At 33.4% G+C, this 11,432-nt stretch overlaps 1 protein-coding gene across 3 annotated transcripts; it reads left to right on the forward strand.

The window, feature by feature from the left end:
* The first annotated feature begins 680 nt into the window (after positions 1–680).
* LOC142607512 (amino-acid permease BAT1 homolog) lies at positions 681–11,180 on the forward strand. Of its 3 annotated transcripts, XM_075779044.1 has the most exons (9): positions 681–882; positions 1,338–1,598; positions 6,630–6,890; positions 8,072–8,090; positions 8,218–8,437; positions 8,539–8,720; positions 9,162–9,451; positions 9,540–9,669; positions 10,737–11,180. In XM_075779044.1, exons 1-9 carry the CDS (start codon positions 743–745, stop codon positions 11,082–11,084), a joined length of 1,851 nt encoding a protein of 616 aa, XP_075635159.1. In that variant the 5' UTR covers positions 681–742; the 3' UTR covers positions 11,085–11,180. The 3 variants fall into 3 exon arrangements, with proteins under 3 accessions (XP_075635159.1, XP_075635157.1, XP_075635158.1); XM_075779042.1 differs by lacking the exon at positions 6,630–6,890 and having other exon boundaries at positions 683–882; XM_075779043.1 differs by lacking the exons at positions 681–882; positions 1,338–1,598 and adding an exon at positions 6,194–6,500.
* Positions 11,181–11,432: the final 252 nt, after the last annotated feature.

Genomic DNA, 11,432 nt, shown 5'->3' on the forward strand with positions numbered 1-11,432 from the left:
CAATCCAAAATTCCAAACTCACTTGTTTGTCAACTAAAAATAACAGAAGCCGCAAGGTTGTAATTAAATCCTACATGTGGTAATTTTATTTTTTAAAAAAACATAAATAATAATGAAAGAAGGAAAGCTTATAAAACAAAAAATTAAAATAAAATTAAAATAAAACACAAACAATTTAATGGAGATGTCACCTTTTTGTGATACATATGACAGGTTTTCTTAATGCTGCATAAGTTTTAGACGTAATTTAATTAAGTTTTAATTAAAACTTTTCGAGATCCAAAGTTTTGAAACTATCAAAAATTAAGTAGAATTAGATTAAAAAAATTTAAATCAAGCTAAAATATGAGGGGCATTGAATATTCTGTACAGTTGGTAAATATACTAAATAGAGAAAAACTGCGGCCACAAAAGCAGTTGATAGATAAATTATGTTACTGCCAATCTGACAAAGAATAATAGAGGGAGATTGAATCTTATTTTATATATAAATTTGGCCCCACATCTAAAAATTTCGAACCAACTTGTCAAAGATCTCCCATTCTTTGAAATCTTTATACTACAAAATTTGACTGTTAGATTAGATATATATATATATATATATATATATATATATATATATATATTATATTGTTTTTCACCAAACCATTACTTCAGACTTCAGAGGTAGCTATGTATATATACAAAAATCAAAATCACAGAGCTTAGAATCAATCCGAGACTCTCAAGGCAAAACCAAAAAATGAATAGCAGCAGAATTGGAATTGCAGAAGAAGGAGGACCCTATTCCTATCAACCTCTTGCTGACGAAGACACCATTTCTTCCGATGATGTGCGCTTGAAACAGCTTGGTTACAAGCAAGAACTCACCCGGGGCCTCTCGTATGCTTGCTTTCTCTTCTTTTTTTCTTTTCTTTTTTTCCTAGTTTTCTTTTTAATCCAACACCCACATTTGGTATAATAGTTTAGGCAAGAATTTTCTCATGCATGTATTTCAAGTTTTGAAATAATAATTCTAATTATAATTTTATCTCATTCATCTGATATGTACGTTTCATTTTTCATAGCGTGTGACTGAGAACCCCACATTAGATACACAAGATATATAGATTTAAACAAAACTTTAGAAAATGAAAGAAGACATTTTGTAATGGTTTTTGATCATAGTGTAACTTCAACTTAATAATTAGACTATTAGAGCTCCACTTTGTTTCATACCCTTTTGGGGATTTATCAAAAAGAGCTATGTACAATGTTCAAAATGTTGTGTGGAATCTAAAATAGAAGAAATGGTAGTAATGGGTTTTTGTTACTTTCTTTGTTGTTGCATTGTGCAGAGCAATAGCGAACTTCTCAGTAACTTTCTCCATCATATCAGTAATCACAGGCCTGACCACAATGTATAGTACAGGACTCACCTATGGTGGGCCCTTAACAATGGTGTATGGATGGCCCATAGTGGGAATGTTGACCCTGATTGTGGGTCTATCTATGGCCGAGATTTGCTCTGCTTTTCCAACTTCTGGTGGGCTCTACTTTTGGAGTGCCAAGCTCTGTGGCAGCGATTGGGGCCCTTTTGCTTCTTGGATCACTGGCTGGTACGGTTTGTTTCCTATCCTTTTGTACAATTGTATTTTGTGTCACACGTGGTAATGGTACTTAATAGTCAATGCTAAAAATCAATTGTTGACTTTTCTTTTCTTTTTCTTTTTTTAATTTTTACTTCTTGAGTTTATTAACTAACTACTATACAATCCAAAACAATACCTTTCAATATCATTTGACTATGTGAGAAATGCTACAATCAATCTTATCGTACACGTTATTAAAGATGACATAAACAATGCGTAACTATGATATATGAGTTAATAAATTATATCTATTTGTTGATTTTTTTTTTTTTTTTGTCTCTCTTGTTGTCTTGTAGCATGTGACTTTTGGTGTAGTATATAATTTAAGATTGAAAAATAAATGAATTATTAAATACTTAAAATTAAAACTCTAAGTTAGTATTTTGAAATCACATGTTGGGCCTATTACTTAGACATTCAGTTAATTATTTTATTTGATTTACATATAATTTTTAAAAGTTTTACCTTTCCTATTTATTTTTGTGGAGTTTGTTAGTTTATATACTCTCAATCTCGGTTCATATTCTGTCTTGGCCTTTGGGGTTGGGCTATTAGTTATTACATTTCCAAACCCAAAATCAATGGGCTAACTGTTTGGGATTGGGGTGGGTTACGACGCTCCTACTAGCATTACAATTATAGGAAAAATTGGAAGGTAAATCTATCTTTTTCAATGCCTAGAAATAATAATATGATATTGGGTTGAAATTAGTTTACCAAGTGATCTTTTTGAGTCTCTGAATATAGGTTTTAAGATAAAGAAAAATATCTAGTCTGAACAATGTTGAGCTCTTACATTGCATTTACAATATGGACCTATTAAAGTTGAAAAGTTTAGAGTCCTAAACCATTGTGTAAATGCCATAACCAGAAGTTCATATTGTTGCTGTTCCATGGCCCAATTATGACGGTGGTCTATGATCCCAATAGATAATTAGGATCATGACCCAAGAAGTGCCTTAAGTACTGAATAGGTCTTGACCCTATGGCTGAAACTAGCTTTTCTATTCCATCTATTCCAAGCCCAATTTATTTTGGATCATCCAATCGTGAAAGGTTTATAGATTTTAAAGGATAAGAGTGGCCTATCTCATTAATGATGGAAAATTGTGTGATATTCTCTTAATGATTGAAAATTAATAGTTTGATTATTAGGTAGTAATTTGTTATTATTTGAATTTGTTTACAAGTAAAAGCGCTTATTCCTTTCAATTGAATGATAAATCTATGTTGAGAATAGTAGGTCATCTCATACTTGTGGTACAAAATCATATCTTACGATATATTCAAGAGATAAATTTCCCAAATCTAAATTAATTTGATCTAAAATTATATTCCGAGAGCTCAATTTCTCGTTTAAAATTATTGAATAGTATATAAAAACCCATTATTGCTTTGTTCATCAACTTTATCTTAGTAAAGAATAGCTCATTATCTAAATTTTGTACACATTACAAGGGCCGGGGTTCAAGTTTCCAGGAGGGAGCTTCACACACACATACACTTAGATTATGTTAAAGTAGAATTTTATCTTGTATAAAAAAATAAAAAATAAAACTCATCACATCAATTGTATGATGCAAATTACTGTAACAGCCATAATCCAATGAGAAAGTTAATAGTCCTTCAATAACATAATTTTGGTGTGATAGTTTTATTGAAACATGTTTTGTTTGCTTCTCCTTTTTCTTGTGATTGTTTTTCGTTTATAAATATAGATTTATAATACTTTCTCGTAACCCAATTACAGGGAAGGAGAAAGTGTGTGTTTGTGTTCTTTTCTTTCGTGCTCTCTATTATTACGTGCCCAAACATGTGCATTAATATTTGGTAGGCACCAAAGATAGACAATAAAATCGCAATTTAATAAGCAAAGTGGTGTAAACAAATCCACATTCGTGTAAGCTAAGCTGTCAAGTGTCAATAAGGGAGAAAAAGAAGCATGTGAGTTATGCCTAAGTTTAGGGATTCGATGAATCTCAACTTCAAGTCAAGAGTAGAATTGTGCAAGAATCTGATTTGGAGTTTCATTCATTAGATATGATAGAAGATTAAACATAATTTAATTAGAGTTTATCTAAAGAAAGCCATACTTAATTTAATAAAAAAAATTAGTTTTTTGGACAACATGGGAATACTAAAACTCCTCAAAATGATATAAATAGTCTACTCTACATTTAGCAGATGAGAACAGTTACACACCACACCAAAAGGTCCTCCTACAATTTTGTACCCATTAACTATAGGACGTTTAATCCAAATATGTCGGTGTCACTAATCCAACCTCCATTACATGCCTACATTCTAGTGAAAGATGTTGGATTTGACTTTGCAATTTGAAGGGGCAAAGTTTTATTAAAGTAAAAACTTTTAATGGCTTAGGGGAATGGTAAAGTTGCTTAAAATGGTTTCATATATGATTATCCAGTCAAAGATTCAGTTTCCGTTTTCATTGTGTCTCAAAATATATCAAGGTGAAGAAAATGATAACTTCATTGAAAAATGGAAATGAAAATTCAACTTATTGCATACAAATTGAAATGTATGCAAGTCAATTTTTACAATTTTTCTACCTTTCATATATGAAATTTCTATGCAATGTGCTGTCATATATCCACCTGCTGAATGTGCTAATTAGTTCTCTCTCTCTCTCTCTCTCTCTCTCTCTCTCTCCAATATATAGGCAATCCTTGACTTTTTGGGACCATCAACCATGTCCATCACTGTTTTGGTGTTTTTGGATGCCTAGTGAAATAGTAGGGTTCATTCATAGTAAAAGGACTACTCCAAATATATTTTTAGGACCAAACTTTGGTAGAATTCATTCTTAAGATTTTCTACTTTAGTCAATCATATAATTGCATTGACCAATAAATATAAATTATATAGTTCAATTTAATTGTTCTTGAGAAAAGATTATATCTTTGTCTTTGTATTATATTGGTCATTGCAATGCAAGTGATGTTATCGTTGATGATAATTTGTTTTGAATCATCCAATAATGATCCTTAACATTTTAAAGTAAATCTATTAACAGAAAAAGTTTATTCTACAGTGAAGATTTATCTATTATCAATTGTGAAAAAAAATTGTCAAATATTTTGCCACTAGATTTGTTGTTCTATTGTTTCTCAAAAAAAAAAAACAAAAAAAATATATGTTGTCCTATTTTAGGTAAAGGAAATTACTGCTTTGTCAAATGGTACAACACCAGAATCCTCTTTAAAGTCTAGAAGCCTATATACCGTCTGTGTCTGTGAATCTTTCTTGAAGAGGTCGTACAAAGCCCAAAGTGTTTGTGGTCTTCTTCTTTTCTATTCTTTTTTTTCTTTCTTTTTTTAATGTTAATATTGTTAATTTTTTTTTTTTTTTTTGTATCTTACTTTTTAAAAAAATGTTAAAAAAATTACCAAAAAAGATAATAAAAAATGGTCAAAAGTTGTTAAAAGTTACCAAAAAACTGAAAAACTGCCTGTAACTATGTTGTTAGCGGGTAACTTGGTGTGGCCGTCAAAACAACTTCTTCTTTTTTTTTCTTTTTTTTTTTTAAGAAGAAAGTGTTTGTGGTCCTTTAATTGAAGCGTTCCCACTCAAGTCGGTCGTCAAAGCAATAATTATCTTATTATTATTATTATTATGTATTTTTGCAATCAGCCAATCAGGCCAAAAAAGACATGTCATTGATTGTCCACACAATTCATTCAAATCCCATTAAATGATGTCTTTGCGTGTGTTTATATATATATTCTTTTAAATCAAACTGCATCCAAATAACAAGAAAATCATATATATATATATATATATATATACTTTTTTTTTTCTGAAAACTAAAAACATTGTAATAAAATAATTTTTAAATATGTGAATAGTGTCATGAGACCTAATTTTAAAAAAAAATTTACTGAAATTTGTATTTATAAGTCCTGTGAACCATGCATAGGACCTATCCAAAAAACGTCAGACGCAAATTGCAATCCAAATGTAGGCATAATCAAAATGAATCATGCCTACAAATTATAATATATATATATATATATATATATATATATATATATATATATATCTCGAATATCCATTATTTTTTTAGCATGTGTGTTTATGACACTACTAGCTGTGTTTAAAAATGTGTTTGTTGGCCTTTGGGATCTACTAGCTGTTAAGACTTAAAAAAGAGTTAGAATCTCATCCATAGAATGTAATATCAAGCCTATGAAACAATCTGGTATTATAACGGTTATGTAGGAGAACTAGCTGTACATTTTATACTATAATAATTACGAAAGGTCAGCATGCCTACTTTTTAATTTAGATACGAAAATTCAGGAAATCATCAAGATACATTTGCGAAGTTCAAAGCAAAGCAAAGCAAAGCACGTATAATATAGTCATTGACCAGTCACCATCACCTTCTTCTCCAGCTATCAAAGATTCCAACTTGTTTAACAAAAATCAAAGATTCCAACTTTCTATATAGTATTGGCAGCTCTGTTTGACCATTAAATTGTGCTTATAGTTGCTACAGTGCCAAAAAATATAGTATATACATTTCTTCATTCCACACGTTTGATTTTGCTTCTCTCTCACACAATATTGAAATTAGCATAAAAATATCAGAGTTATAGTATCGGTCTATCGGATACAGATTGAGAGAGAGAGAGAGAAAGAGAGACTCCAAGAAGGAAGGAAAGAGATTGAATGTTTGGCTGAAACAACCAAATACTCAATCTTTTGCTTCCTCTTTCTATTTCTGACTCTTCTCAGCTGTGAGAAGATGGTTTCTGGTATTCAAAACGGCGGCGTTTCTGTTGATTCAGGACATGCCAGGCTTCATGAGCTTGGCTACAAACAAGAGCTCAAGCGTGATCTATCGTAAATTTTCTCAACTACCCTTTTCTTGTTTCTCATTCTTTTGCTTTGTTTTGCTCTTTGATCCTCAATTCATAGCAAAACTTGAAGTGGGTCATTGAGGTTTATGGTTTTGGTTATTGGGAATTGCAGGGTGGTTTCGAACTTTGCGTTTTCATTTTCTATAATCTCTGTGCTTACTGGTGTAACCACACTTTACAACACTGGGCTAACCTATGGTGGGCCAGTTTCTTTAGCTTATGGATGGTTAATAGCTGGTGCGTTCACCATGTTTGTTGGGTTGTCTATGAGTGAGATTTGTTCCTCTTACCCAACCTCTGGTGGTCTCTACTATTGGAGTGCAAAGCTTGCTGGCCCAGGATGGGCACCCTTTGCCTCATGGATAACTGGATGGTAATCATTTTCTTGGAAAGTTACTTTGTTGGTTTGACTTGCAGTAATCATAAGAAGAATGAAAAAAGATAAATTGGTTTGACACCTTAATTGCTTTTATCACCACTGTTAAGTTGACATAATAAGTGCTTTGATTTCGGACTAAGCTTTAGTATAATTGTTGTTGTTGTTGCTGCTGTGTATTTCTATGTTTGTTGAGGAATTCAAGTTGTGCTTGGAATTCATGAGATCTGCAATACTTAGAATAAGGTAGTGGTTGACTTTTTTTATTGGGGTTTTAGAGTAAGTGGATAGAAAAGGATCTAGGATTAGATTAATGGAACAACATACAATTGGGGTACATATTTGAAATGTGAGAAGCCAACAATGGCCTAATGTCCTCATGGGGAAATGGTAAACCTCAAAAGGCTCTGTTATTCGAGTGTAGACTTCCTTTCTTTGTTAACAGGTCTGCACATTTGTTACACTCCCGGTAAGCATGATGCAAGCCTCCAGGCAGAAGGTCATCATCAACCACCTGCAATCATCAGCAAGCATTCTCAGGATTTGATTTGCATTAGCTGTCTTAATCTGATTCTGATTATGGCCTCAAGGGGCATTTAGTTCAATTATCAGGGAAACAATTCCTAGGGGTGTCGATGCTAAAGCTTCAATCATAGTAGACCATGGCATTAATTCCCATATAAGCTTAAAGTCTTTATCCTTCATAACTTCCCAATTTCTTAAAATATGATCGGTTTTTCTTATTTGGTTGCCACTCTAGTTTTGTTCCTTTGGGGCCGTGAAAAAGGTGCCAACTTCCCATGCAGGGAATTTAATTTCTAGTGAAAAAAGCTAAATTGATCTAAGGTGATTGAGCTTTAAATTGTGCTCAACACGACTTGTTTGCTATCTCCTTTTTCTTTTCTTTTTTCACAACCTGTAATTATAGTGCTTGTTACAATATGCATTGTCTGTCATAAGTTGATATTTATTTGAACAATGAATGAAAAGTCATTAGTCAGTGTTGTACATCTTTAAAAACAAGAGATGGTCAGTGTTGTTTTCCTGTTGCCACTAAGCCTAAAATTTTAGTTATTTTGTTGAACCAGCTGGTCAAGCCAATCATAAGATACATGAAATTTGGAATTGCTGCAATCACATCTTCTGATACATAGTAAATGATTTTTATGTTTATGCAGGTTCAACATTGTTGGTCAGGTATTACTGAGCATAGTCTGTCCTGGTGTTTCAAGTTCTTCAAAATCCACTAGGAGGTCAAGCTTGTCTTGGATGTGATATAATCTGTTATGAACTCTAACTGATTTGGATACCTTTTCATTTGCAGTGGGCTGTCACAACAAGTATAGATTATTCACTTGCACAGCTGATTTCAGTGATAATTCTACTTAGCACAGGTGGAAAAAATGGAGGGGGATATGAGGCATCCAAATATGTTGTTATCTGTTTCCATGGGGGAATTTTACTCCTACATGCTATCATCAACAGTCTTCCTATCACGTGGTTATCTTTATTTGGACAATTAGCTGCTTTATGGAACCTAGTAGGTATGAAGAGTTTCCTTGCCATTTCTCCTTTTCAAGTTTTCCCATGGTATTGCTCATGGAAATCTCTTTCTTGGATCTCTAATGCTTCTTGGCATCCTCAGGTGTCTTTGTTCTTATGATTCTCATTCCCTCTGTCGCGACGGAGAGGGCTAGTGCCAAGTTTGTTTTCACTTACTTCAACACCGATAATGGTGAAGGAATCAACAGTAAAGTATACATATTTGTTCTGGGACTTCTAATGAGTCAATATACCCTAACTGGGTATGATGCCTCTGCTCATATGGTAAATTGCACTGTTCTCTTCATCCCTTCAAAAAAATTACTGCCTTCAGAAGCAGAAAGAAAAGTGTCGATCTTGACATGTCTGAGAAGTTCCAAAACTTTTATTAGGTGACCCCATGACACTACACAATAAAATGAACAGTTTGTTAATAACAAAATCTCTGGAATCAGATGTTTTTAGTTTTTCAAGTATGGCTAGTCATTATTGTAATGCGAATCCAAGCTCATAAAATCAGGTGCTTATTTTCAGTTCTACTTGCTTACAAAATATTTCAGTTAATTTATTTCAGATTAACAGAATCTTAAACAAGGTATCTGGAATTTATGCCATTCTTAGTCCCAATTCCTTGAGTTTTGGCACTTTTCTTTCTGCTGATGACTTAGCATTTATTCATATAACTGTAACTAAATCCTACTGTTTCCTGTGAATTTCTAATTCTAGACAGAGGAAACCAAGAGTGCTGATAAGAATGGACCAAGAGGAATAATCAGTTCCATTGGGATATCTGTTATTGTTGGATGGGGATACATACTTGGGATCACCTTTGCAGTAACTAACATATCAGACCTTTTAAATGAAAACAATGATGCTGGTGGTTATGCCATTGCTGAAATATTTTACCAAGTATTTAAGAGTAGATACGGCACTGGCGTTGGAGGAATTATTTGCTTGGGAGTGGTTGCTGTTGCCATATTTTTCTGTGGTATGAGTTCTGTTACTAGCAACTCAAGGTAAGCATACATTTCTTTGACTTAATAACATGAGATAGGACTCACTTTTTGATCCCTTAACTATTTACTTCATAATATTCATTTTCAGGATGGCTTATGCCTTCTCTAGAGATGGAGCCATGCCATTTTCATCAGTTTGGCATAAAGTGAACAATCAGGAGGTCCCCATAAATGCTGTGTGGCTCTCTGCCCTTATATCATTTTGCATGGCGCTGACGGTATGCACATCTCCCCCCCCCCCCCCCTCCTTTTGTGTTTTAGATGATTTACTCTTGTAATTATCATAGGTATTATAACATTATATGTAGAGTTCTTTGTTGCTTATAGTTATGCACTGGAGTTGCCACTACAGTGCAGGGAAATTTGTCTCTCTTTAAGTGGATAAAATGAGAATTGCTAGCTATGTAGCTGGAAAAATCTACAAGGGAATTATATTTGTATCATATTTAAATCTATCTAAATCAGAGATAATACTTTTCAAATACTTCCTAGTATCAATCCAATACTTCATTGGCATTAAAATTTTGACACTGTATCTGATACATTTAAGATACTGATTTATTAGTATTGGATATAACTCTAGCACTAGGAGAAGACCTCTTTAAGTAAAGAACTAGGAAAAATTGCAAAAAACTATTGAAGGGTTTATGACATACAGTATGTCTACCGCATAAACTAGTGATGCCTGCATGAGTAAGTCAAGTATTCTACTACACATTTCAAATGGGTGAGGGAGGATATGAATCTTGGATGCCTCCGTTTGAAACACAGGAGGTGCCAATTGACCCAAAGATGGCACATACACATTGTATCGTACATGTGTCCCTTTCCAAATGTATTCTTCATAGTAATTAAGCATGAAATATTTATTTCCTGGACTTTTCCCAGCATGCATGAGTTGAAGACAAAAAAAAAGGTAAGGGGGGCCAGGGGGTGTTTGGTACAAATACCCTTATTAGGAGGGGATCTGTCTAAATAATGTCAAACAAAAGGAATATGGGCTATGTGATTTTCATGAGTTGGATTTGTAACAAAAAGTGGAAAAAGGCTAGATCTATAATTATGATATATAATTGGTGATGAACTTTTTTCTCTTTCTTTTATGTTTGTTTGTTTAGTTTACTAAATGACAGTTCTAAGGGTAGATATCGTTACAGGTTTATAAAACACAACATTGGAAATATGGCTTGAACTTGTTTAAGTCCCAAGTTATGTCATTTTTTATGTTGGCCAGTACACACTATTGTACTTAGCCTTTAACACCCTTGTTCTAAATCTTTTGCAGTCTCTTGGAAGCTCAGTGGCATTTCAGGCTATGGTATCTATAGCAACTATTGGACTGTACATTGCTTATGCCCTACCCATCTTCTTTAGAGTGACTTTGGCACGCAAGTCCTTTATCCCCGGACCTTTCAACTTGGGCCGCTACGGGATCCTTGTCGGTTGGGTTGCCGTTCTCTGGGTGGTAACCATCTCAGTCCTCTTCTCATTGCCTGTATCCTATCCCATTACTAATGAGACACTCAACTACACTCCTGTAGCGGTTGGTTGTTTGTTTATTCTTGTCATTTCTTCTTGGATTTTCAGTGCTCGTCACTGGTTTAGAGGTCCTATAACCAATATAGATGCCTGAAGTCATGTACGTACAAAGAATTGGATATCTTACAAACAGGAATATAATGCGATAATCTTTTTAATCCAACTCTTGGAATTTTTCCTCTCAATCAAATGTTGATGAGTGATGACTATATATATTCTGTAGTTTTCAGCTGTTCGATTATGTTCTCAATCATACTGATATGGACCTAACACTTTAAAAGGACACTGCAGAGTTGGTTATAGCTTAATATGCATGTAATCTTAAAGCCTATGGAAATCCAAATCAGCTGCATGTCCTTTTTGGCTCCATGTCTCTGCCACTGAATAGATCGTGTTCATATGTACTTTTTTTTTTTTTTTTGCCTTAGAGGAAGCCTAAACT

Source organism: Castanea sativa, chromosome 8 (genome assembly GCF_040712315.1).
Source record: "Castanea sativa cultivar Marrone di Chiusa Pesio chromosome 8, ASM4071231v1".
Taxonomy (NCBI): domain Eukaryota; kingdom Viridiplantae; phylum Streptophyta; class Magnoliopsida; order Fagales; family Fagaceae; genus Castanea; species Castanea sativa.

What these genes read in the sequence shown, in the direction of transcription:
- LOC142607512 (XM_075779044.1), top strand. Translation starts at nt 743, where the DNA reads ATGAATAGCAGCAGAATTGGAATTGCAGAAGAAGGAGGACCCTATTCC. An exon ending in TCTGTTACTAGCAACTCAAG is followed by an intron (nt 9,452 to 9,539) that starts GTAAGCATACAT and finishes ATTCATTTTCAG; the next exon opens with GATGGCTTATGCCTTCTCTA. An exon ending in CATTTTGCATGGCGCTGACG is followed by an intron (nt 9,670 to 10,736) that starts GTATGCACATCT and finishes AATCTTTTGCAG; the next exon opens with TCTCTTGGAAGCTCAGTGGC.